Source organism: Bufo gargarizans, unplaced genomic scaffold (genome assembly GCF_014858855.1).
Source record: "Bufo gargarizans isolate SCDJY-AF-19 unplaced genomic scaffold, ASM1485885v1 original_scaffold_2108_pilon, whole genome shotgun sequence".
Classification (NCBI taxonomy): domain Eukaryota; kingdom Metazoa; phylum Chordata; class Amphibia; order Anura; family Bufonidae; genus Bufo; species Bufo gargarizans.
Window position 1 is genome coordinate 1,376 of NW_025334646.1, and position 27,310 is coordinate 28,685.

General features: G+C 48.2%; 1 protein-coding gene across 1 annotated transcript in view; it reads right to left on the reverse strand.

The window, feature by feature from the left end:
- Positions 1-660: 660 nt before the first annotated feature.
- Positions 661-27,310, reverse strand: part of LOC122923973 (integrin alpha-L-like) — a gene marked incomplete at its 3' end in the record, with an annotated part of 51,072 nt that continues 24,422 nt past the window's right edge. Inside the window, exons 9-17 of the mRNA XM_044274876.1 lie at positions 2,890-3,010; positions 2,590-2,738; positions 2,377-2,514; positions 2,107-2,310; positions 1,686-1,807; positions 1,258-1,403; positions 1,028-1,182; positions 826-939; positions 661-722 (exon numbers count right to left, since the gene is read on the reverse strand). Of these exons, the coding sequence (XP_044130811.1) occupies positions 661-722; positions 826-939; positions 1,028-1,182; positions 1,258-1,403; positions 1,686-1,807; positions 2,107-2,310; positions 2,377-2,514; positions 2,590-2,738; positions 2,890-3,010 (1,211 nt within the window). The remainder of the gene's footprint in view (positions 723-825; positions 940-1,027; positions 1,183-1,257; positions 1,404-1,685; positions 1,808-2,106; positions 2,311-2,376; positions 2,515-2,589; positions 2,739-2,889; positions 3,011-27,310) is intronic.

A 27,310-nucleotide genomic window follows, 5' to 3' on the forward strand; every position in this document is an offset into this window, starting at 1 on the left:
CCTTGTGTTCAATGGTCATTATCGGCAGAGGGGAGGATTTTGTGTGGGTGTTTCTATTGTCCCATTGTGTGTTTAAATGGTGATGTCTGTCTTGTTGTCTCCACATGTGTATTGGTGATCTCCCCTTTGTCCTGAGAGATAATTGGATTGCCCTCGGTTGTCTCCCAGGCGGAGAGGAGGAAACCATGATGCATTGTGGGGATGTGTTGTATCTGTTCTGTATTTGCAAAACTGTAATAAAAACCAGGCTGGGTGTGCCAGCACATCAGACCACTGCTGACCCTCAACACGGAGCCTTGTCTCGTTATTGGGGGGATTCCCTGTATGCTGTTAGAGACTGATTGCCAGGAGTGTAAGCCGATTGTATGCTTTTCCTGTTCGTCTGCTGACAGCTATTTGTGAGGTTCCAGTTTGGAGTGCTATTTTGTATCCAGTTCGGGAGGTTGGTGTTCTGCAGTAGCTGTGCCTGTCTCTCAGAAAGGGGCATATCGCCTAAACGGATTTTAACCCCTTGACTGCAGAAACGGTCCGTTACAAACCTCTCATGCAGAATGGAGGGCGCTCACCCACTGCCACCTACATGACTGCTGTGCACATTCCTGGAATCATGGGTGGACATAGTGACCCCATGATGTAGAATTAACCCCCTCATTATCTTACCTCAGTTTGATGCTGGTGTCCGGCTCACAGGTCTCTTCTCCTTCACACATTTTAAAGGATATCTAAAGAGGGAGAGATGAGAATACAGGAGGTCACGCCATGTCCCCCACCTCTCCCGCCAGACGTAGAGCAGTGTAAGAATATGAAATGTGGCCCCACACCTACCTGGCCGGTGGCACTGAGATTACTGGATGGGGCGAGAAGCCAGGGAGAGTCAACATGCTCTGGAAAAGCTGTGAGAGACACCTGCACCTCAGAGACATCCTCCATATGACAGTCCTAAGGAAGGAAGAGACATGAGCCAAGTAGTCTCCTCCTCAGTAAGTCCAGGAGTGAGGATGATGGTGGTGAATACAGCAGGTCTTACCTGGAGGAATATGGTATACATGTGACACTGGGCCCCGGGCCCCTGGATTTCTACAGTCCCATTCATCTCTCTCTGTCTGTTTGTGAAGAGCATTCGGCTCTCAGGTTTCTGATAATCCAGAACAAGTCTGTACCGGATGGAGAGGGACACGGAGCCTGCAAGGCAATGTACAACAGAGTGAAGCTGCGTCCAGCAGGCCACCACGGGGCCCAGAAGTCCACATTGCTTACCGGTGTATTTGGGGGTCAGTATGTGGCCGTGCACACACGCCTGTAATGTCAGATTACTGTTACTGCCATTCGCCTCCAGGCTGGAAACAAGCAGGTACGTCTGGTTTGAAGTCACACTCACACTCACTTTGAGTACAGGCTGAGATCTGTGGACAGAGGATGATAGATGTGAAGCCCTCCATGTCTGATCCCGTGATGGGGTCACTCCATTTGTGTTTCTCGGGTGTTTAGTGCTTCTTGTTCTGTTTTGTGGGAGGATTTGGCGCTTCATACTTTGCTCCAGAACTGGCCATGGCATCATTGTGCGGGTAGTGAGGGTCCCACAGGGCCTTGGATCCTCTACTGGGGCGTGGGATCTAGCTGGGCGTACTGGACCCTGAAGCCATTGTGAGTCTACCATGTGCTGCACTCATAAATCATCATACAACCTGTGCAAAGTGACATGACCCCGTGATCCGACAACCACATCGATCAGGCCATCCTCTGTCATATCCAGGACTCCATGGAAGGAGAGACCAAATCCCAGGATTCCGGGAGGACTAAGCAGCCTCTGAAAGAGAAAAGACTCAACCAACATGGACTCTCTCCATCATACTAAATTGTCCCGTGGCCCATCATATCTATAACCCTCAGTCACTCTTGCCCACTATCCATAAGACCCTCAGTGACAATCTTGTCCATCATCTCCATGAACCTTGGTCTCTCTTTTGTCTGTCATTTATATGAACCATGGTCACCACTTTGTCATCTCTTTGACCCTATTACTTGTCCCCTTCTCGGACCTCCTGTTACCCCTGTTATCACTCCTCTGTTCTTCCTCCTATTTTGGGGTTTTATTTCAGCTATTACCTGGCTATAGAAAGGTGACAGTCCAGCAGAGCCCCCTTTATATATGTATAATGCTCCTCTTCCATCCATCTCATATGGGGCGCCCACAGCCACCTCAGTGATGTTGTCTCCATCCAGGTCTCCAAGTGATGAGACTGCAGCTCCGAACTGAGACTGAAGATGACCTGGTTCTCCATGGAGGGTGACCGTACACTCCAGCTTCTGCTAAAGGAAAAGACTGTTACTAACACAGATCAGCTTAACCGTCTCATGTGCTCACACGCCCCTCACCTCAGTAAACCGGCACACAGAGACCTGTCCAGACCATTTAGGTTCAGAATGATGAGGAGCAGAAATTAGCACCAGGTCAGTCACGCCATCTTGGTTAAGGTCAGATACTGCAATCTCTGCTCCAAAATATGAACCAACCTACAAGATGGAGGGAAAGTCTTATTAGGACATGACATCATATTGTCCATCCCTTCATGTTTCTTAAAGTCTGACCTGTTGCCCCAGTAAGGTATCAATGTTCTTCCATTTATTTTCACCAGCAACTTCCTGCAGGACAGTGACGCGTCCAATGTACTGGTGGCGTGGAGAGCCCACCACACAGAACAGTTCTTTCCCATTATGGAACATTTTCACAGAGTAACCTGTGGTGAATAATGAGGTGGTGGTTGACTTTGCCCCTGGAGGACTCATGACATGTCCCCTAGACCTGCAGAGTCTCATCAACATGAGTATATATTACATGGGTCATATTATATATGGGAGTAGAAGTAGGGAGCAATTGGTGGGGCTCACCCAGATATCCATACTTGTCCTCTTCTTTTGTAGACATGTAAATGAGTTCTTCCTGCTCTGAGAGACCAAGGATCCCACCAGACCAATCGAATATACCCGGATCTCCCAGGATGCTCCGATCCTACAGGAGAGATAAAGGACACAAGCCTTGGCATGCAGAGAAGACACCAGGATGGGACCATTGCACTGTGCAAGAATTCCCCCATATTAAGCCTCATTCACATATCAATGTTTTAGTCAGTGATCGCCATCAGTGATTGTGAGCCAACACCAGGATTGGAGCCTCCACAGACATGAGGTATCTGGAGAGATCTGCACCTGCTCTGAGCTTAGAGCTGCACCTGGTTTTAGCTCACAATCACTGGTGGAAATCACTGACCGAACACCGACGTGTGAATGAGGCTTTTTTCTTAGGTGAGCTTCCATACACTGACTCCCTTCAGTAGACCACTGTCTTACCTACACCTTAGGGTCCATTCACACATCCGTAGTGAATTGCGGATTTTTTTCTAGAGCTGCGGACTGAAAGATCGGGGCGGCACTCTGGAAATGCGGAGAGCACATGTGCGCATCCATTCCTGCCCCATTGAGAATATTTTGTGGAATGGATGCAGACCCATTCCACGGACGTGTAAATGGACCCTTATGCACATATCTGCCTCATCAATGGAAGGCTCACCCCTACCCCCCCCCCAGAGGACTACCTTCTTACCTGCCACTCATATTATATGTACATTGGCCTCATCAATGGAAGGCTCACCCCCCCCCCCCCCCCGAGAGGACTACCTCCTTACCTGCCACTCATATTATACAGTTGCAAGAAAAAGTATGTGAACCCTTTGGAATGATATGGATTTCTGCACAAATTGGTCATAAAATGTGATCTGATCTTTATCTAAGTCACAACAATAAACAATCACAGTCTGCTTAACCTAATGACACACAAAGAGTTAAATGTTACTGTAACGGACCGTTTCAGCAGACAAGGGGTTAAAATCCGTTTAGGCGATATGCCCCTTTCCGAGAGACAGGCACAGCTACTGCAGAACACCAACCTCCCGAACTGGATACAAAATAGCACGAACAGGAAAAGCGTATCAGTCAGCTTACACTCCTGGCAATCAGTCTCCAACAGCATACAGGGAATCCCCCCAATAACGAGACAAGGCTCAGTGTTGAGGGTCAAGCAGTGGTCTGACTGTACTTCAAGTACAGCCTCTTTTATTGATAAAAAACAAACATAGTACTGCCCACAGGGTTTTGAAATCCAACCAATCAGTAATTCACAACACACACAATGTAAATACAGCAACCAATCGTTCCCGCCCCCTAGAGGACCAGAAGGGAGACTGCGACACAGGACAGATACAACATATCCCCACAATGCATCATGGTTTCCTCCTCTCTGCCTGGGAGACGACCGAAGACAATCCAATTATCTCTCAGGACAAAGGGAGATCGCCAATACACATGTGGAGACAACAGGACAGACATCACCATTTAAACACACAATGGGACAATAGAAACACACCCACACAAAATCCTCCCCTCTGCCGATGATGACCATTGAACACAATGACGAATATAATTATCAAAGGCAGAGAAATACAGTTTTATAAAACATATCACAGGAACCCCAAAACATGCAATAACCCCATAACCAATATATCCTCGGAACCGGGGGATCTGGGTGAACCACATATCCAAAATTCACCCACATCCGTTCAGTAGTTTGGAAGATACAGTTTTATGCCAGTTACACTGAAAATATACAAGTTATACAGTCTCAAACTACTGAATGATGTCTCTGTGCACCAAATACAGGCAAGATAGCCCCGTGTGGGAAAGTCAGAACAGTGTCTGTGAGCTACAATGGCCGCTATCTATTGTTCTCACCATGTGCTTCATCCAAGCAAGTAAGGCAGAGGATGCAATCCAGGGACAGAGGGCTCCGTCCCAAGTGCCTTAAGACCCAATAACTTAAGGGACCATAATCCCAGGGCAGGAGGCTGGTAAACAGCCCCCTCCAAAACACCGTGGCGAGGTTGGTTTCGCCACAGTTACCATGTTTGTATTGAACGCACCATGTAAACATTCACAGTGCAGGTGGAAAAAGTATGTGAACCCTTGGATTTAATAACTGGTTGAACCTCCTTTGGCAGCAATAACTTCCACCAAACGTTCCCTGTAGTTGCAGATCAGACGTGCACAACGGTCAGGAGTAATTCTTGACCATTCCTCTTTACAGAACTGTTTCAGTTCAGCAATATTCTTGGGATGTCTGGTGTGAGTCGCTTTCTTGAGGTCCTGCCACAGCATCTCCATCGGGTTGAGGTCAGGACTCTGACTGGGCCGCTCCAGAAGGCGGATTCTCTTCTGTTTAAGCCATTCTGTTGTTGATTTACTTCTATGCTTTGGGTCGTTGTCCTGTTGCAGCACCCATCTTCTGTTGAGCTTGAGCTGGTGGACAGATGGCCTTAAGTTCTCCTGCAAAATGTCTTGATAAACTTGGGAATTCATTTTTCCTTCGATGATAGCAATCCGTCCAGGCCCTGACGCAGCAGAGCAGCCCAAACCATGATGCCCCCATCACCATACTTCACAGTTGGGATGAGGTTTTGAGGTTGGTGTGCTGTGCCTCTTTTTCTCCACACATAGTGTTGTGTGTTTCTTCCAAACAACTCCACTTTGGTTTCATCTGTCCACAGAATATTTTGCCAGTACTGCTGTGGAACATCCAGGTGCTCTTGTGCAAACTGTAAACGTGCAGCAATGTTTTTTTTGGACAGCAGTGGCTTCCTCTGTGGTATCCTCCCATGAAATCCATTCTTGTTTAGTGTTTTACGTATCGTAGATTCGCTAACAGGGATGTCAGCATATGCCAGAGACTTCTGTAAGTCTTTAGCAGACACTCTAGGATTCTTCTTCACCTCATTGAGCAGTCTGCGCTGTGCTCTTGCAGTCATCTTTACAGGATGGCCACTCCTAGGGAGAGTAGCAGCAGTGCTGGACTTTCTCCATTTATAGACAGTTTGTCTTACCGTGGACTGATGGACAGCAAGGCTTTTGGAGATACTTTTATAACCCTTTCCAGCTTTATGCAAATCAACAATTCTTAATCCTCGTAGGTCTTCTGAGAGCTCTTTTGTGCGAGGCATCATTCACATCAGGCAATGCTTCTTGTGAAAAGCAAACCCAGAACTGGTGTGTGTTCTTTATAGGGCAGGGCAGCTGTAACCAACACCTCCAATCTCATCTCAGTGATTGGACTCCAGTTGGCTGACACCTCACTCCAATTAGCTCTTAGAGATGTCATTAGTCTAGGGGTTCACATACTTTTTCCACCTGCACTGTGAATGGTTACATGGTGCGTCGTTCAATAAAAACATGGTAACATTTAACTCTTTGTGTGTTATTAGGTTAAGCCGACTGTGATTGTCTATTGTTGTGACTGAGATGAAGATCAGATCACATTTTATGACCAATTTGTGCAGAAATGCATATCATTCCAAAGGGTTCACATACTTTTTCTTGCAACTGTATGTACATTGGCCTCATAAATGGAAGGCTCACCCCCCCAGAGGACCACCTCCTTACCTGCCACTCATATTATATGTACATTGGCCTCATCAATGGAAGGCTCACCCCCCCCCCCCCCCGAGGACCACCTTCTTACCTGCCACTCATATTATATGTACATTGGCCTCATCAATGGAAGGCTCACCCCCCCCCCCAGAGGACCACCTCCTTACCTGCCACTCATATTATATGTAAATTGGCCTCATCAATGGAAGGCTCACCCCCCCCCCCCCCCAAGGACCACCTTCTTACCTGCCACTCATATTATATGTACATTGGCCTCATCAATGGAAGGCTCACTCCCCAGAAGACCACCTCCTCACCTGCCACTCATATTATATGTACATTGGCCTCATCAATGGAAGGCTCACCCCCCCCCCCCCCGAGGACCAGCTTCTTACCTGCCACTCATATTATATGTACATTGGCCTCATCAATGGAAGGCTCACCCCCCCAGAGGACCACCTCCTTACCTGCCACTCATATTATATGTACATTGGCCTCATCAATGGAAGGCTCACCCCCCCCCCCCCGAGGACCACCTTCTTACCTGCCACTCATATTATATGTACATTGGCCTCATCAATGGAAGGCTCACCCCCCCAGAGGACCACCTCCTTACCTGCCACTCATATTATATGTACATTGGCCTCATCAATGGAAGGCTCACCCCCCCCCCCCCCAGAGGACCACCTCCTTACCTGCCACTCATATTATATGTACATTGGCCTCATCAATGGAAGGCTCACCCCCCTCAGAGGACCACCTCCTTATCTGCCACTCATATTAAAGGTACATTGGCCTCATCAATTGAAGGCTTATCCTCCACACCCCAGAAGACCATCCCCTTACTTACAATTCTCATATATCCAAGACCATTTTTCAATGCAGTTTTCTGTGGTCTTCTTGTGGAGGTGTTGTAGGAATATTTAGTGGGAGTCTCAAAGAGCTTTACTGTAGATTTCTTGAAAGAAGAACCCCAATCTAAAATATTGGAGCTGCTCCCCTTATCACTCATACCAGGGACGACATCCCATGTCAGACATCAGTCCGAGCTACTGGGAGGTGAGAAGTCATAAGTGGCCCCATGAAATCCGCAAATATAATCCCACAAATACCCTGTGTTCCTCAGGTGGAGGGTGGAGATACTGGGAATACGTGACTATTTCTCAGGTGGAGGGGGCAGATACTGGAAATACTGGTCTGTTTCTCCGGTGGAGGGGGGAGATACTGGGAATACTAGAATATTCCTCGGACGGAGGGGGCAGATACTGGACTATTCCTCAGGTGAAGCGGGCATATACTGGGGATACTGGACTATTGCTCAGGTAGAGGGAGCAGATACTGGGAATACAGATCTGTTCCTCAAGCGGAGGGGTCAGATACTGGGAATAATGGACTATTCCTCAGGCGGAGGGGGCAGATACTGGGAATACCTGATTATTCCTCAGGCCGAAAGGGGTAGATACTGGGATACTGGACTATTCCTTAGGCGGAGGGTGCAGATACTGGGAAAATTGGACTTTTCTTCAGGTGGAGGGGCAGATATTGGGATACTAGACTATTCCTCAGGTGGAGGGGGTATATTCTGGGAATACTGGACCATTCTTCAGGTGAAGGGGCAGATACTGGGGATACTGGACTATTCCTCAGGTGGAAAGAGCAGATACTAGTCTATTCCTCAGGTGAAGGGGGCAGATATTGGTGATACTGGACTATTCCTCAGGTGGAGGGGGTAGATACTGGGGATACTGGAATATTCCTCAGTCGGAGGGGTATATTCTGGGAATACTGGACCATTCCTCAGGTGAAGGGGCAGATACTGGGGATACTGGACTATTCCTCAGGTGGAAAGAGCAGATACTGGTCTATTCCTCAGGTGGAGGGGGCAGATACTAGGAATACTGGACTATACCTCGGGCATCGGGGGGCAGATCCTGGGAATACTGGACTATTCCTCAGGTAGAGGGGGCAGATACTGGGAATACTGGACTATTCCTCAGGTGGAGTGGGCAGACACTGGGAATACTGGACTATTCCTCAGGTGGAGTGGGCAGACACTGGTGTGGCGAAACCAACCTCGCCACTGGGTTTTGGAGGGGGCTGTTTAAAAGCCTCTTGCCTCAGGATTATGGCCCATAGTAACTTTTAAACCCCTGAACCTATTCCAGGGAATTTTGGATAAGTTTGTCCCCCAAGTTATACTGTTTAAATGGTGATGTCTGTCCTGTTGTCTCCACATGTGTATTGGCGATCTCCCTTTGTCCTGAGAGATAATTGGATTGTCTTCGGTCGTCTCCCAGACAGAGAGGAGGAAACCATGATGCATTGTGGGGATATGTTGTATCTGTTCTGTGTCGCAGTCTCCCTTCTGGTCCTCTAGGGGGCGGGAACGATTGGTTGCTGTATTTACATTGTGTGTGTTGTGAATTACTGATTGGTTGGATTTCAAAACCCTGTGGGCATTACTATGTTTGGTTTTTATCAATAAAAGAGGCTGTACTTGAAGTACAGTCAGACCACTGCTTGACCCTCAAGACGGAGCCTTGTCTCGTTATTGGGGGGATTCCCTGTATGCTGTTGGAGACTGATTGCCAGGAGTGTAAGCTGACTGTACGCTTTTCCTGTTCGTCTGCTGGCAGCTATTTGTGAGGTTCCAGTTTGGAGCGCTATTTTGTATCCAGTTCGGGAGTTTGGTGTTCTGCAGTAGCTGTGCCTGTCTCACGGAAAGGGGCATATCGCCTAAACGGATTTTAATCCCTTGTCTGCTGAAACGGTCCGTTACATTGGTGGCAAGCAGCGGGATCGTTCCTACAGCCAGAAGGACAGCTACAGGAGACACCATTTCTGTGGATTCTACAATTTAAGGGCATCGCATGTCTCAGTACAGCGACCCTAAAAGCAACAGGATGGAACCAGCAGTGTTATACGAGGAGGAGGACCTGGATGGCCGGGATGCATTAAGGAAAGGCATCTGGTACCAGGCCCTGGATAATGTACAATACCAGCGAGGTGAGAGTCTCCCCAGTGAAGAGCAGCAGTTGCAGAAGCAAGTGGCCCTGCGGATGTCCTTCCTGGGAGAGCAGCCCCTGGAGGAATGGGTGAAGGAACTACAGCACCGGGTATGGCAGGAGCTATGGCTGGAGGATGTCTACCAGGCGCTTTGGTGGTATGTGGCACAGTTTATACCCTGGACAGCTGAGCATGACAAGCCAGAGGGAGAGGAGTTTGATGGTCCTGGCTTGTTATGGGAGTCCTTTGCAGAGCCTGACTTCGGGAGCCCTGCACAGTCCAGACTTCAGGACATTTTCTATGAGAGGGAGGCTAGGCATGAGTGGGATGACCCCCATGAGGTAGAGAAAGACCTGGCTCACCTAGCAACCCTGGAGTGGGAACTGGAGCAGGACTACCGAGATCTCTTCCACTCCATTGGGAAGGCTCAGCAGGACAGCAAGAAGTAAGACCCAGGTCCAGAGCCCTTCAGCTGGGAGGATATTGTGGATGTTTACTGGGAAGAACCCCAGGTGGCCGGTGGAGATGGGACCGAGGTCTCTCCACTGGTCCTGCAGGGAATTGGGAGCCTAGTCTCCATTCCCCAGCGGCAGGCTGAGTTACAGGGGGCAGAGGTAATTGTTCCTGCCCCCCAGCAGCAGCATGATTTTTTGGGAATGGGGAGCCCAGTCTCCATTCCCCAGCGGCCGTGTGATGTACAGGGAATTGGGAGCCCAGTCTCCATTCCCCAGCGGCAGGCGGAGTTACAGGGGGCAGAGACAGTCGGTCCTGTCCCCCAGCGGCAGAATGTCCTACAGGGAATAGAGAGCCCAGTCTCCTTTCCCCAGCAGCAGGACACTGTATTGGGAGCGGAGGCGGTCGGTCGCCCTCCCCAGCGGCTGGAAGTATGTATGGGAGAGGAGCTCGTTACCCCCTCCCCCAGCGGCAGCTTAACGCACCAGGGGGAGACAGTAAGCCCCACAACAGTGCAGATGGGACCGTGGTCTCTGCACTTACAGCACAGGGGGTAGGGACAGTCGGTCCTGTCCCCCAGCAACAGGGCTGTTTAGCCAAAGGGGAGACAGTCGCTTCCCCCTCCAACAACCAGACTCCAACCAGGCTTCTTCCGTGGTAACGCTGGCACCAGGGCAGAGTCCCGCTGATCCCTGCCCACAAAGCAACCTCCACTCCAAGCCAGGGAGCAACTCAGAGACCGGGAGTAGCAGCTACAAATATAATCTTGGTGGATTCACTGGACAGAGACAGGCTACTAAATTCAACAGGTCCAGTATTGGGTTGTGGGTGGGCTGCCAGACTAACTCAGGTACCGACCGGCGTGAGGTCAGGTATCTGGTTAGTCTTCCCTGGGGGGGGGGGGAGATGTGTGGCGAAACCAACCTCGCCACTGGGTTTTGGAGGGGGCTGTTTAAAAGCCTCTTGCCTCAGGATTATGGCCCATAGTAACTTTTAAACCCCTGAACCTATTCCAGGGAATTTTGGATAGGTTTGTCCCCAAGTTATACTGTTTAAATTGATGTAAGTTATATGTATGGACAATGTAACCTCACAAAGTTGTAACAACTTATAATAAGTGTAACTTGTCAGCTTGGGAGGAATATGCTGGGTGTGGTTCTATTGTCCCATTGTGTGTGTAAATGGTGACGTCTGTCCTGTTGTCTCCACATGTGTATTGGCGATCTCCCTTTGTCCTGAGAGATAATTGGATTGTCTTCGGTCGTCTCCCAGGCAGAGAGGAGGAAACCATGATGCATTGTGGGGATGTGTTGTATCTGTTCTGTGTCGCAGTCTTCCTTCTGGTCCTCTAGGGGGCGGGAACGATTGGTTGCTGTATTTACATTGTGTGTGTTGTGAATTACTGATTGGTTGGATTTCTAAACCCTGTGGGCAGTACTATGTTTGGTTTTTATCAATAAAAGAGGCTGTACTTGAAGTACAGTCAGACCACTGCTGACCCTCAACACGGAGCCTTGTCTCGTTATTGGGGGGATTCCCTGTATGCTGTTAGAGACTGATTGCCAGGAGTGTAAGCTGACTGTACGCTTTTCCTGTTCGTCTGCCGACAGCTATCTGCGAGGTTCCAGTTTGGAGTGCTATTTTGTATCCAGTTCGGGAGGTTGGTGTTCTGCAGTAGCTGTGCCTGTCTCTCGGAAAGGGGCATATCGCCTAAACGGATTTTAACCCCTTGTCTGCTGAAACTGTCCGTTACAACTGGGAATACAGATCTGTTTTTCCGGTGGAGGGGGGAGATACTGGGAATACTAGACTTTTCCTCAGGTGGAGGGGGCAGATCCTGGGAATACTGGACTATTCCTCAGGCAAAGGGGGCAGATACTGTTGATACTGGACTATTGTTCAGGTAGTGGGAGCAGATACTGGGAATACAGATCTGTTCCTCAGGTGGAGGGGGCAGATACTGGGAATTCTGGACTATCCCTAAGGCGGAGGGGGCAGATACTGGGATACTGGACTATTCCTCAGGTGGAGGGGGCAGATCCTGGGGATTCTAGACTATTCCTCAGTCAGACGGGGCAGATACTGGAATATTCCTCAGGTGGAGGGGGCAGATACTGGGAATACTGGACAGTAGTAAGGGTATATATATTCCGTCAAACTGCAAAGTGACAGGTACCACGCCCCCTTTATATTGCTTGATATTACATTTATATTGATTTAATATTAATTAAATTTAATAATAGCATTAAAAATCAAACTATGACAAATTGAATTTGTTTTAAAAAGATTTATAAATTTTCCTTATTTACAACAGTCCCGTGGGGACCGACGCGTTTGATTGTAATTACAGCATCGTATACATAATCGTTTCATGCGTTTTGTTACAAATGAACGCACAATACGGTAATTTTTTCTAAAATCGTTAGTGAACATTTTTAACACATTTTCAAAAGACATTCCTTTAGCGAGACATTGTAAGATATAGATACAGTAACGGCCGCGACCGGCGTCTCTAAAGCGGCGTCAAAGAGGGGTGGGTAAGGCGCCCTCGACATCCGCTCAAACAACAATGTCTATAGCTTTTAAGCGTGTATAAACAATGCTTGTAATTTAACGTTTTTTCAGATGCTTGGTAGTGGCGCAAGTGTCAACAGAACTGCAGCGTTCCCGGAACCACCAGAGCCGGGCTCCAGCGCCCCCGACAGTTGAAGTTCTTAATACTTACATCTTGCTGCTTGTCTTAAATTATTTAATAAAAGTCGTAATGACATATCCAGCTATCTTTCGCGGTGAGCCGTTTTATTTAGCGCGCTTGAAATTCTTAATACTTCTATCTTAATGTTTGTCTTTAAATTTCAGCCAAAAGAAAAGAAAACACCAAATCCCGCGTCGTTAAAGAGAGACGACGATCAACCACAAAACATCATCAGGAACAGTTTACCGATAGCTGGAATTCTAACGCCGCCGGTTCTGCAGAGTGGTGAGCCCACTAGCGCAATAAATGATATTACAGCTTTATGCGACATTACACCAATACCCAATACGCAGGATGTAATACCTTGTAAAAAGCGCATCACATTTGATACGCCAGACACATGCAGCAACATACAACAGATACGCGAACCCCAACAGCGATACGCGCCTCTTGTCCATTCCTGTTATTGCCGGGGTGGAGAGACGTACGACACGTTGAGGGATATCGCGAAAAGTAACAACAAAATGGCACGCGTGGCGATGTATTTAAAATGTTACGTTAAAGACTCTACGTCTCTAGCGTTTAACAGTCCCAACAAAATTACTGCGGGGCAAATACACGCTACACGTAACAAATACACACGACTGATTACGCATCTTGACGCTCTTGAAAAAGCTGCTGGACAGAGACCGACTAGTGATGACTGGTGGAGGTGGACGCCCTCATAAAAGCGCGGAAACAACTGTAAGGGCTGGGGTTAGAAAGTTAGAACAGGCTAAAAAAACAATCTGTTTTTCAGTTAAACGTTCTAAAATAGCTAGAGAAAAAAGGAGTCGCCAGCGTAACAATGCTACGCCGCCGCGTCCGAAATAGCTATAAAAAAAAGACAGAAATGTCGAAACAAGACTGGTGCGGCGGCTCGTCTGAATGCTGGACAAACACATCAGCAATCGCAGACCGCGCAAGCGGGGCACAGTCGTCCAAACAGCTCGCACACTAACAGACCTTCAAATACGCAATCAAAGCGTATTCAGTCCGGCGACCCGCAAAATGGCGACAGGCCCTTTAACACGGATGTTACAGACGAACCCCCTGAACCACAAAACGTTAGATCCGTTTATCTGGAACGTGTATACCATCAGTACCATGTACACGGAACACTTCAGATTCGCTAGCCTCGAAGCCATTCGCTCACTAGTTGACGCTCTTGATGCGATACACGCTTCTATACAGACATTGTTAGATAGGGTTTTACGGACGCCGATCCGGGTGACTTCATACAATTGCGTTTAAATGGCGGCAAAACATTTGATTTGATTCTTTCTAATAGGTATTCTAGAGATGGATTTAGGGCCGAAACATTTTTGGACAATATCGCTAACGCTTTGCAGAGTAACGCGGAGTGCATAGCCGGTAATACACCTAAACTAGTTGTCATCACTGTCAGGGGCCGCCGTGGTGGGGCCAGAAGGCGTTTGGGCGGTATCGCGGATAGTCGGATTATAGATCGTAAAAAACGACATTTATACGATTTTAATAATTACGATAATAACGTCTGCCTGGCCGCTAGTGTTTACGCTATTTTGGAGGGTAAAGGTACTTGTGCTACAGAGGTACTCGTGCTACAGAGATACACAGCCGTGCTACAGAGGTACTCGTGCTACAGAGGTACACAGCCGTGCTACAGAGGTACTCGTGCTACAGAGGTACACAGCCGTGCTACAGAGGTACTTGTGTTACAGAGGTACTTGTGCTACAGAGGTACTCGTGCTACAGAGATACACAGCCGTGCTACAGAGGTACTTGTGTTACAGAGGTACTCGTGCTACAGAGGTACTTGTGCTACAGAGGTACTCGTGCTACAGAGGTACTCGTGCTACAGAGATTCACAGCCGTGCTACAGAGGTACTCGTGCTACAGCGGTACTTGTGCTACAGAGGTACTCGTGCTACAGAGATTCACAGCCGTGCTACAGAGGTACTTGTGTTACAGAGGTACTCGTGCTACAGAGATTCACAGCCGTGCTACAGAGGTACTTGTGTTACAGAGGTACTTGTGCTACAGAGGTACTCGTGCTACAGAGATACACAGCCGTGCTACAGAGGTACTTGTGTTACAGAGGTACTCGTGCTACAGAGGTACTTGTGCTACAGAGGTACTCGTGCTACAGAGATTCACAGCCGTGCTACAGCGGTACTTGTGCTACAGAGGTACTCGTGCTACAGAGATTCACAGCCGTGCTACAGAGGTACTTGTGTTACAGAGGTACTCGTGCTACAGCGGTACTTGTGCTACAGAGGTACTCGTGCTACAGAGATTCACAGCCGTGCTACAGAGGTACTTGTGTTACAGAGGTACTCGTGCTACAGAGGTACACAGCCGTGCTACAGAGGTACTTGTGTTACAGAGGTACTTGTGTTACAGAGGTACTCGTGCTACAGAGGTACTTACGCTACAGAGGTACTCGTGCTACAGAGATTCACAGCCGTGCTACAGAGGTACTTGTGCTACAGAGGTACTTGTGCTACAGAGATTCACAGCCGTGCTACAGTGGTACTTGTGCTACAGAGGTACTTGTGCTACAGAGATACACAGCCGTGCTACAGCGGTACTTGTGCTACAGAGGTACTTGTGCTACAGAGGTACACAGCCGTGCTACAGCGGTACTTGTGCTACAGAGGTACTCGTGCTACAGAGGTACTCGTGCTACAGAGGTACTCGTGCTACAGAAATACACAGCTGTGCTACAGAGGTACTTGTGTTACAGAGGTACTCGTGCTACAGAGGTACACAGCCGTGCTACAGAGGTACTTGTGTTACAGAGGTACTTGTGTTACAGAGGTACTCGTGCTACAGAGGTACACAGCCGTGCTACAGAGGTACTTGTGTTACAGAGGTCCTTGTGTTACAGAGGTACTCGTGCTACAGAGGTACTCGTGCTACAGAGATTCACAGCCGTGCTACAGAGGTACTCGTGCTACAGAGATACACAGCCGTGCTACAGAGGTACTTGTGTTACAGAGGTACTTGTGTTACAGAGGTACTCGTGCTACAGAGGTACTCGTGCTACAGAGGTTCACAGCCGTGCTACAGAGGTACTTGTGTTACAGAGGTACTTGTGTTACAGAGGTACTCGTGCTACAGAGGTACTCGTGCTACAGAGATACACAGCCGTGCTACAGAGGTACTTGTGTTACAGAGGTACTTGTGTTACAGAGGTACTCGTGCTACAGAGGTACTCGTGCTACAGAGATTCACAGCCGTGCTACAGAGGTACTCGTGCTACAGAGATACACAGCCGTGCTACAGAGGTACTTGTGTTACAGAGGTACTTGTGTTACAGAGGTGTGGCGAAACCAACCTCGCCACTGGGTTTTGGAGGGAGCTGTTTAAAAGCCTCTTGCCTCAGGATTATGGCCCATAGTGACTGTAAAGGAGAAGACAGACCGGCCGCACAGCTTAACTCTGTCTGTAGAATTGTATTTTATGTTATTATGCGTTCGGTTACATTGTATGTTATGTGAGGGCACCCAGATAGCTAATAGTATTGTATTTGTGTATTCTGAGTGCCAGTCACCTAATGATATGCACTCAGACTTGAGCTATCTGGGCATATGTTAAATGTCTGTGTTTGCTGGGAGGGTGTGCCATTGTGTGTTTGGGTGGTGATTCCTGTCCTGTTGTCTCCGCATGTGTATTGGTGATCTCCCCTTTGTCCTGAGAGATAATTGGATTGTGTTCGGTCGTCTCCGGGACAGAGGGGAGGAAACCATGATGCATTGTGGGGATATGTTGTATCTGCAACAAACTGTAATAAAAACCAGGCTGGGTGTGCCAGCACTTCAGATCACTGCTTGACCCTCAACACGGAGCCTTGTCTCGTTATTGGGGGATTCCCTGTATGCTGTTGGAGACTGATTGCCAGGAGTGTAAGCTGACGGATACGCTTTTCCTGTTCGTCTGCCGGCAGCTATTCGCGAGGTTCCAGTTTGGAGTGCTATTTTGTATCCAGTTCGGGAGGTTGGTGTTCTGCAGTAGCTGTGCCTACATCTCGGAAAGGGGCATATCGCCTAAACGGATTTTAACCCCTTGTCTGCTGAAACGGTGCCGTTACAAGAGGTACTCGTGCTACAGAGATACACAGCCGTGCTATAGAGGTACTTGTGTTACAGAGGTACTTGTGTTACAGAGGTACTCGTGCTACAGAGGTACTCGTGCTACAGAGGTACTTGTGCTACAGAGGTACTTGTGCTACATAGGTACTCGTGCTACAGAGGTACTTGTGCTACAGAGGTACTCGTGCTACAGAGGTACTCGTGCTACAGAGATTCACAGCCGTGCTACAGAGGTACTTGTGTTACAGAGGTACTCGTGCTACAGAGGTACACAGCCGTGCTACAGAGGTACTTGTGTTACAGAGGTACTTGTGTTACAGAGGTACTCGTGCTACAGAGGTACTCGTGCTACAGAGGTACTCGTGCTACAGAGGTACTCGTGCTACAGAGGTACTCGTGCTACAGAGGTACTCGTGCTACAGAAATACACAGCCGTGCTACAGAGGTACTTGTGTTACAGAGGTACTCGTGCTACAGAGGTACACAGCCGTGCTACAGAGGTACTTGTGTTACAGAGGTACTTGTGTTACAGAGGTACTCGTGCTACAGAGGTACACAGCCGTGCTACAGAGGTACTTGTGTTACAGAGGTACTTGTGTTACAGAGGTACTCGTGCTACAGAGGTACTCGTGCTACAGAGGTACTCGCGCTACAGAGGCACTCGCGCTACAGAGGCACTCGCGCTACAGAGGCACTCGTGCTACAGAGATTCACAGCCGTGCTACAGAGGTACTCGTGCTACAGAGATTCACAGCCGTGCTACAGAGGTACTCGCGCTACAGAGGTACTCGTGCTACAGAGGTACTCGATGCTACAGAGGTACTCGCGCTACAGAGGCACTCGCGCTACAGAAGCACTCGTGCTGCAGAGGTACTCGTGCTACAGAGGTACTTGTGCTACAGAGGTACTCGTGCTACAGAGGTACTCGTGCTACAGAGGCACTCGTGCTACAGAGGCACTCGTGCTACAGAGGTACTCGTGCTACAGAGGTACTTGTGCTACAGAGGTACTCGTGCTACAGAGGTACTCGTGCTACAGAGGTACTCGTGCTACAGAGGTACTTGTGCTACAGAGGTACTCGTGCTACAGAGGCACTCGTGCTACAGAGGCACTCGTGCTACAGAGGTACTTGATGCTCAACCAACAGTCCGGTAAAGAAATGTCGACCCTGATTACACAGCCGCAAACCGACGATTGTCAAATGAGGCCCCAAGCAGCACAGATACTAACGAGATACTTACCAGTATTAATACACGTTATAGAAAAAGTGCAGAACTACTGTTACGTAAGCTGTACCGCGCTGGTAATAAGCCGCACTGGGACGCTATGGGCTATTGACCTGATTCGAACAGCTGCCCAGGGTCAGGGCTGCCCAAGGGTAAACCTCACGGTTGGGACTATTTTATGGAGACTATCGCACAGCTCAACGCCCCGGCAACGGTTATCGGCAATACAAGAGCAAGAGAACTTTTTGATAATTTGAAAAAGCGTTCGCTGAGTGAGTCCTTTTACACCGCTGGTGTTATTAACATCGCCTACTGTCGACGCGGGGCTCATTACTACCTAATAAGAGGCTCCCGCCGTAGTTGCAAGCGGCTTGGTTAACGCTGTAAATGTTCTTACTTTGGCGATTGTATATAAACTTTCTTTGTATTAAACATCTTATAATGTTTTTGTTTGTTTTACATCCATTTTTACTTTGCATGTGTATAAAATGTGTGTAATGTCTTATAATGTTTAATTTCTCACATAAACTGTTTTAAATGAAATGTAGTCCGTTTTTTCTTTTTACAATAAATATAATATCAAAATAAAATTGTACAAACAGTTAGGCCCCTTTCACACGAGCGAGTTTTCCATGCGGGTGCGATGCGTGAGGTGAACGCATTGCACCCGCACTGAATCCCGATCCATTCATTTCTATGGGGCTGTTCACATGAGCTGTGATTTTCACGCATCACTTGTGCGTTGCATGAAAATCGCAGCATGCTCCTCTTTGTGCGTTGCTGTGCGATAATCCACGCAACGCAGGCCCCATAGAAGTGAATGGGGTTGCGTGAAAATCGCAAGCATCCGCAAGCAAGTGCGGATGCGGTGCGATTTTCACGCATGGTTGCTAGGTGACAGTCTATTCACTGTATTATTTTCCCTTATAACATTGTTATAAGGGAAAATAATAGCATTCTGAATACAGAATACATAGTATAATAGCGCTGGAAGGGTTAAAAAAAAAAAAAAAAAAGTTAACTCACCTTATCCTCTTGTTCGCGTAGTTCGTTCCCGGTCTGTTCTTTGCTAGCTGTGGGCTTGGGCTAAAGGACCTTTGGTGATGTCAGATCACATGCTCCAATCACATGGTCCATCACCATGGTGATGGAGCATGTGATCTGACGTCATCAAAGGTCCTTTAGCCCAAGCCCACAGCTAGCAAAGAACAGACCGGGAACGAACTACGCGAACAAGAGGATAAGGTGTGTAACGGCTCGTTTCAGCAGACAAGGGGTTAAGATCCGTTTAGGCGATATGCCCCTTTCCGAGAGACAGGCACAGCTACTGCAGAACACCAACCTCCCGAACTGGATACAAAATAGCACTCCAAACTGGAACCTCGCAAATAGCTGTCAGCAGACGAACAGGAAAAGCGTATCCGTCAGCTTACACTCCTGGCAATCAGTCTCCAACAGCATACAGGGAATCCCACCAATAACGAGACAAGGCTCCGTCTTGAGGGTCAAGCAGTGGTCTGACTGTACTTCAAGTACAGCCTCTTTTATTGATAAAAACCAAACATAGTACTGCCCACAGGGTTTTGAAATCCAACCAATCAGTAATTCACAACACACACAATGTAAATACAGCAACCAATCGTTCCCGCCCCCTAGAGGACCAGAAGGGAGACTGCGACACAGAACAGATACAATACATCCCCACAATGCATCATGGTTTCCTCCTCTCTGCCTGGGAGACGACCGAAGACAATCCAATTATCTCTCAGGACAAAGGGGAGATCACCAATACACATGTGGGGACAACAGGACAGACATCACCAGTTAGACACACAATGGGACAATAGAACCACACCCAGCATATTCCCCCCAAGCTGACAAGTTACACTTATTATAAGTTGTTACAACTTTGTGAGGTTACATTGTCCATACATATAACTTACATCAATTTAAACAGTATAACTTGGGGGACAAACTTATCCAAAATTCCCTGGAATAGGTTCAGGGGTTCAAAAGTTACTATGGGCCATAATCCTGAGGCAAGAGGCCTTCAAACAGCCCCCTCCAAAACACTGTGGCGAGGTTGGTTTCGCCACAAGGTGAGTTAACTTTTTTAATTTTTTTTAACCCCTCCAGCACTATTGCACTGTGCAGTCTGTATTCAGAATGCTATTATTTTCCCTTATAACCATGTTATAAGGGAAAATAATACAATCTTCAGAACATCAATCCCAAGCCCGAACTTCTGTGAAGAAGTTCGGATTTTGGTACCAAACATGCGCAATTTTTCTCACGCGAGTGCAAAATGCATGACAATGTTTTGCACTCGCGCGGGAAAATTGCGCATTTTCCCGCAACGCACCCGCCTCTTATCCGGGCAAAAAACATGACGCCCGTGTGAAAGAGGCCTTAGGTCGCGTTGTTGAGTAGACGCTGCTTAAAACGCTGCTAAAATGCTGCAAATGCCGAAATATTGAGAAAACAGTACTACGCGCCAAAAGCCGTCGGCTCTCGTGGGGGCGCGGAATCCTTATTCAGAGAAGTCCGGAAATGTGGAATAAGAAAAGACTGGTTGAGCAGCGAGGACACACTGTACAAGCCCTAAAAGTCCTTTACAAGAAGCAAGGTTCTGGCGTCGGATGTAGACGCTCAGTGGCAGGAAAGTAATGGTGTAAAATACCGGCGGACATCTAAATATGCCTATAACGGAGCAGGAGAACGGAAAGGCTGAACGCTGATGTGAACGAAGCCTAAGGCATCATTGGTCGAACGTTTTACCAGAACGCTGAAAACTAAAGTGTGGCGCTATCTTAGAGAACAAAACACGGACATCGACAAGTTACCAGCCCTGGTGCATAGTTCTAACCGCACATCCCACAGAACCCTAAGGCGGCGCCCCGTCAATGTGACAAAAGAGAACTCTTCAGCCGTTTGGAAGAATATCTACGGTTATTACGCTACTATTAAAAACGTTAAACCGGTATTAAATAGAGGTGATCCCGTCAGAATTGTGCGCTATAAGGCGGCTTCCACAAAGGGGTGCGAACAAACCTATACGGACGAGATATTTAATATTCACGCTGTAAACACTCGGGGCCTCAGACCGTCCGACGAGTTCATGGAAGGCTCGTTCTACCCGGAGGAAGTCCAAAAAGTATAGAAAAAATACTGAAAAAGAAGAAAGTTCGGGGGAAAACGTTGTGTTTTGTAAAGTGGATAGGATACCCTGACAAGTAAAGCAGTGGACGAGTCTGTAAACTATGGCGGACGGATCGTTTTCTATCCCGCTACCCTGTAACGCATCTAAACCCAAAACTAAACTCAGAACAGCATCAATTATAGAAATACAAAGTCTTTTATTGGACATTCACTTGTATAAAACACGGAAATCCGTCTACACAAGCAGCATCGCCTCACACAGGACGGTCTCCGCGGCTCCGTCCCATTATACTACATGTAGTTCTGCAATAACGGATCCCTGACTGTAATACAGCAATCAGTCACCGCCTTCAGTCAGTATAGAGGGCCTCAAATACAACATGACACAGGGAAAATACAGGTAAATGCAGACCAAGCGGTCCTGGATCCCACACGTGTCTCGCGGTCGCTTTCCCTTGAGAACGGAGCCGCGGAGACCGTCCTGTGTGAGGCGATGCTGCTTACGTAGACGGATTTCCGTGTTTTATACAAGTGAATGTCCAATAAAAGAGTTTGTATTTCTATAATTGATGCTGTTCTGAGTTTAGTTTTGGGTTTATACGTGTAGTTGGTCCAGGACAGCAACAATACCGGGCGTTTACTCGCTTGCGATTTCGGATGCCTATAACGCATCTGCCAAACTTTATCCCAAAAACAGCATCGCCAATTGCACCACTAAGTTAGCAAAAGCGGTCCATCGAAGTGGCTTTAGTGGAGATTCAGTACCCACATACGTGGGAATCCTTTGGCCCCGGAGATGGCGAGTTCTACATCGCGACGAGCCGATCGGCGAGCTTTTTGTTAAATCTGGTTATTACTCCAATATGCACGATCTCGTCAAAGCCGTTAATAGCAAACTTGAATCTATAAAAATACCTCCCGATACGAGGACATTGACAGAACCGTTTGTGTAATAATTCGCCATTATACCAGCTCATGCCTTGTGTGAAGTTGGGGAATATTCTGGGGCTGCCGGGTATTCGCGAGCTCCGTCGCTCGAGAATGTGGACACCGAGCACATCGCTCTCCGCCACAAAGGACCCGGCTCGCCTGTTTCAGAACATCCTGCTGGCGGTATAAAGGGGCTTGCTCTAGTTTCATCAAAAGAGAAAAAAATGTATCCCGATATTAACGCCGGTTTTTATACAATGTTTGTTTGTACAGATATCGTCCAACATCCACTTGTTGGCGATCGTTACGTGCAACTTTTAAGAACTGTCGAGTTAGGCGGTAAAAATGGTGAGATAGTCACGCAAAAGTATCACCGGCCGGATTGTAAACATCATTTTGACACGGTTACAATATCGATACTCACGGATCAGGCTAAACCTGTTAAATTCTAATACGGTAAGACTATTGTGCGATTACACTTTAGACCGCGCGCGGTGACGACGCACTAAAGTGTTGTCCCAGAGAGTGTACGGTGACCCGGACGCGTATACGCATTATTACATAACGCAAGCCGGTCATGGTTTGGACGGCTTTCACGGTACAGAATTCATGCATGGTTCTGGCCTCGCCGGGTTATTTCAGGGTCTGTTCCGCCGCGTCGTTCCCCTATTTAAGAAAGGCGCGGAGCTTGTTAAGACGCACGTGAAAACAGCCGCCCGTAACATCACTAAAGAGGTTGTCACTACGGCGTCGACAGCCTTTATGGATCGTATAAATAGATCGACGCAAGGCCAGGAGGGCTCTGGTGTCGTACAAATACGTAAAAAAAGCGTAAAAGAAAACGTGAACGCGCTGCCATTGTCTTACCAACTTTTATGAATAAAGTATCACAACCTAAGAGACGTCGCCGCCAGAAAACAAGAAGTCGTTCACCGAGCGACATCTTCTAGTCAGACGCTATGGCTTTCGTGCATGACGCCTCCGGCAGCGGTGAAGATTACTACCACCTTAATAACACAGTGTTACACCTCGTTAGCAGAATCGTTAGTCCGGATAACACACCCGTACCAGACGGAGCCCGCGTTGCCCTTATTAACTACCCTATAGCGAGTCATTTTTATCAACTGGATATAACGTTTGGCGACACGTTGATTTCAAGAAGCGACAACCTTTATACGTATAGAGAGTATATAGAGGCCCTAATAAATTATAATTCACAAACTTTAGCGCCCAATTTATTCTATAAAGACACAGACGGCCATCATGATGACCGGGCTCTCGAAGGGGCGTAATGTCGGTTTCAGCAAGAGAGCACAGTATTCCGCACGCTCTAGAAGTGTGGAATTAATGGGACCCATTTACGCCAATATATTTAATCTACCGGAGTTAATACTGAACGGATTAGATCTAAAGATAAGATTTCTGCCTTATGTCGGCCGAGGCGCCCCATTTTAAAGTCCAAATACAGCGCGCGTCCCTGTTTGTCAAGAGTACAAGTATCGCCCGCTGTAAGAATCGGGCACAGTCGCGCTCTGTTAACAGCTAACGCAAAGTACTCGATCGATCAGGCATCGCTGAAAGTGTATAGCGTACCCGCCGATACTTGCATATCTAACCACGAGACTCTTTTTCTCGGAAACCTACCAAAAACAGTAATACTAGCGTTTGTGGATAACAAATCATTTTCTGGGAGTTACCAAAGAAACCCTTTGTGCTTCAACCTCTATAATGTGAATTATGCCTGTGGCGAAACCAACCTCGCCACGGTGTTTTGGAGGGGGCTGTTTAAAAGCCTCTTGCCTCAGGATTATGGCCCATGCTAACTTTTGAACCCCTGAACCTATTCAAGTGAATTTTGGATAGGTTTGTCCCCCAAGTTATACTGTTTAAATTGATGTAAGTTATATGTATGGACAATGTAACCTCACAAAGTTGTAACAATTTATAATAAGTGTAACTTGTCAGCTTGGGAGGAATATGCTGGGTGTGGTTCTATTGTCCCATTGTGTGTTTAAATGGTGATGTCTGTCCTGTTGTCTCCACATGTGTATTGGCGATCTCCCTTTGTCCTGAGAGATAATTGGATTGCCCTCGGTTGTCTCTGGGACAGAGAGGAGGAAACCATGATGCATTGTGGGGATGTGTTGTATCTGTTCTGTGTCGCAGTTTCCCTTCTGGTCCTCTAGGGGACGGGAACTATTGGTTGCTGTATTTACATTGTATGTGTTGTAAGATACTGATTGGTTGGATTTCAAAACCCTGTGGGCAGTACTATGTTTGTTTTTTATGAATAAAAGAGGCTGTATCTGAAGTACAGTCAGACCACTGCTGACCCTCAACACGGAGCCTTGTCTCGTTATTGGGGGGATTCCCTGTATGCTGTTGGAGACTGATTGCCAGGAATGTAAGCTGACTGTACGCTTTTCCTGTTCGTCTGCTAGCAGCTATTCGCGAGGTTCCAGTTTGGAGTGCTATTTTGTATCCAGTTCGGGAGTTTGGTGTTCTGCAGTAGCTGTGCCTGTCTCTCAGAAAGGGGCATATCGCCTAAACTGATTTTAACCCCTTGTCTGCTGAAACGGTCCATTACATTGGTGGCAAGCAGCTGGATCGTTGCTACAGCCAGAAGGACAGCTACAGGAGACACCATTTCTGTGGATTCTACAATTTAAGGGCAACGCATGTCTCAGTACAGCGACCCTAAAAGCAACAGGATGGAACCAGCAGTGTTATACGAGGAGGAGGACCTGGATGGCCAGGATGCATTAAGGAAAGGCATCTGGTACCAGGCCCTGGATAATGTACAATACCAGCGGGGTGAGAGTCTCCCCAGTGAAGAGCAGTGGTTGCAGAAGCAAGTGGCCCTGCGGATGCCCTTCCTGGGAGAGCAGCCCCTGGAGGAATGGGTGAAGGAACTAGAGCACCGGGTATGGCAGGAGCTATGGCTGGAGGATGCCTACCAGGCGCTCTGGTGGTATATGGCACAGTATATACCCTGGACAGCTGAGCATGACAAGCCAGAGGGAGAGGAGTTTGATGGTCCTGGCTTGTTATGGGAGTCCTTTGCAGAGCCTGACTTCGGGAGCCCTGCACAGTCCAGACTTCAGGACATTTTCTATGAGAGGGAGGCTAGGCAGAATTGGGATGACCCCCATGAGGTAGAGAAAGACCTGGCTCACCTAGCAACCCTGGAGTGGGAACTGGAGCAGGACTACCAAGATCTCTTCCACTCCATTGGGAAGGCTCAGCAGAACAGCAAGAAGTCAGACCCAGGTCCAGAGCCCTTCAGCTGGGAGGATATTGTGGATGTTTACTGGGAAGAACCCCAGATGGCCGGTGGAGATGGGACCGAGGTCTCTCCACCGGTCCTGCAGGGAATTGGAAGCCCAGTCTCCATTCCCCAGCGGCAGGCGGAGTTACAGGGGGCAGAGACAGTCGGTCCTGTCCCCCAGCAGCAGCATGATTTTTTGGGAATGGGGAGCCCAGTCTCCATTCCCCAGCAGCAGGTGGAGTTACAGGGGGCAGAGACAGTGTCCTACAGGGAATAGAGAGCCCAGTCTCCTTTCCCCAGCAGCAGGACACTGTATTGGGAGCGGAGGCAGTCGGTCGCCCTCCCCAGCGGCTGGAAGTATGTATGGGAGAGGAGCTCGCTACCCCCTCTCCCCAGCGGCAGCTTAACACACCAGGGGGAGACAGTAAGCCCCACAACAGTGCAGATGGGACCGTGGTCTCTGCACTTACAGCACAGGGGGTAGGGACAGTCGGTCCTGCCCCCCAGCAACAGGGCTGTTTAGCCAAAGGGGAGACAGTCGGTTTCTCCCTCCAACAACCAGACTCCAACCAGGCTTCTTCCGTGGTAACGCTGGCACTAGGGCAGAGTCCCGCTGATCCCTGCCCACAAAGCAACCTCCACTCCAAGCCAGGGAGCAACTCAGAGACCGGGAGTACCAGCTACCAATATAACCTTGGTGGATTCACTGGACAGAGACACCCTACTAAATTCAACAGGTCCAGTATTGGGTTGTGGGTGGGCTGCCAGACTAACTCAGGTACCGACCGGCGTGAGGTCAGGTATCTGGTTAGTCTTCCCTGGGGGGGGGGGGGGGAGATGTGTGGCGAAACCAACCTCGCCAATGTGTGTTGGAGGGAGCTGTTTGAAGGCCTCTTGCCTCAGGATTATGGCCCATACTAACTTTTGAACCCCTGAACCTATTCCAGGGAATTTTGGATAGGTTTGTCCCCCAAGATATACTGTTTAAATTGATGTAAGTTATATGTATGGACAATGTAACCTCACAAAGTTGTAACAATTTATAATAAGTGTAACTTGTCAGCTTGGGAGGAATATGCTGGGTGTGGTTCTATTGTCTATTGTCTATAGTCCCATTGTGTGTTTAAATGGTGATGTCTGTCCTGTTGTCTCCACATGTGTATTGGCGATCTCCCTTTGTCCTGAGAGATAATTGGATTGCCCTCGGTTGTCTCTGGGACAGAGAGAAGGAAACCATGATGCATTGTGGGGATGTGTTGTATCTGTCCTGTGTCGCAGTCTCCCTTCTGGTCCTCTAGGGGGCGGGAACGATTGGTTGCTGTACTTGCATTGTGTGTGTTGAAAGATATTGATTGGTTGGATTTCAAAACCCTGTGGGCAGTACTATGTTTGTTTTTTATGAATAAAAGAGGCTGTATCTGAAGTACAGTCAGACCACTGCTGACCCTCAACACGGAGCCTTGTCTCGTTATTGGGGGGATTCCCTGTATGCTGTTAGAGACTGATTGCCTGTCACGGACGGTGTACAGGAAACAAGACAAAGCAACATGCATATATGACAGAGTGGATCTAAAGCTAAGGAACCAAAAGGGAGACCCCTGCACAAGACCTGAGACTTTCCCTGGCTGCTCAGCCTATGCAAAGATCCCAGAGGTGGATGGTTGCATATCCACGTACCTCGACTATATAACCCCTGAACACCCTACAATAGTGAGGGGACACGACCACCGGCTCCCTACACCAGACACGGAGGGAGTCAGGGTCACCTGGGATCCAGCAAACAGAAAATAACAGATAAATGTTCAGCACTTAACTTTGTAGCAGACTGGAAAACAAGATCAGCATGCACACACACTCCAGGAAGTAGTATAAGCCGCCCAGTAATGCATTATGGGGCGGAATTTAAAGGGAAGCAATTAGTCCAACTACATGACAGCTGAGAGAGGCTAACGAGATGAGGAACTGAACAGCACAACAAAGAGAA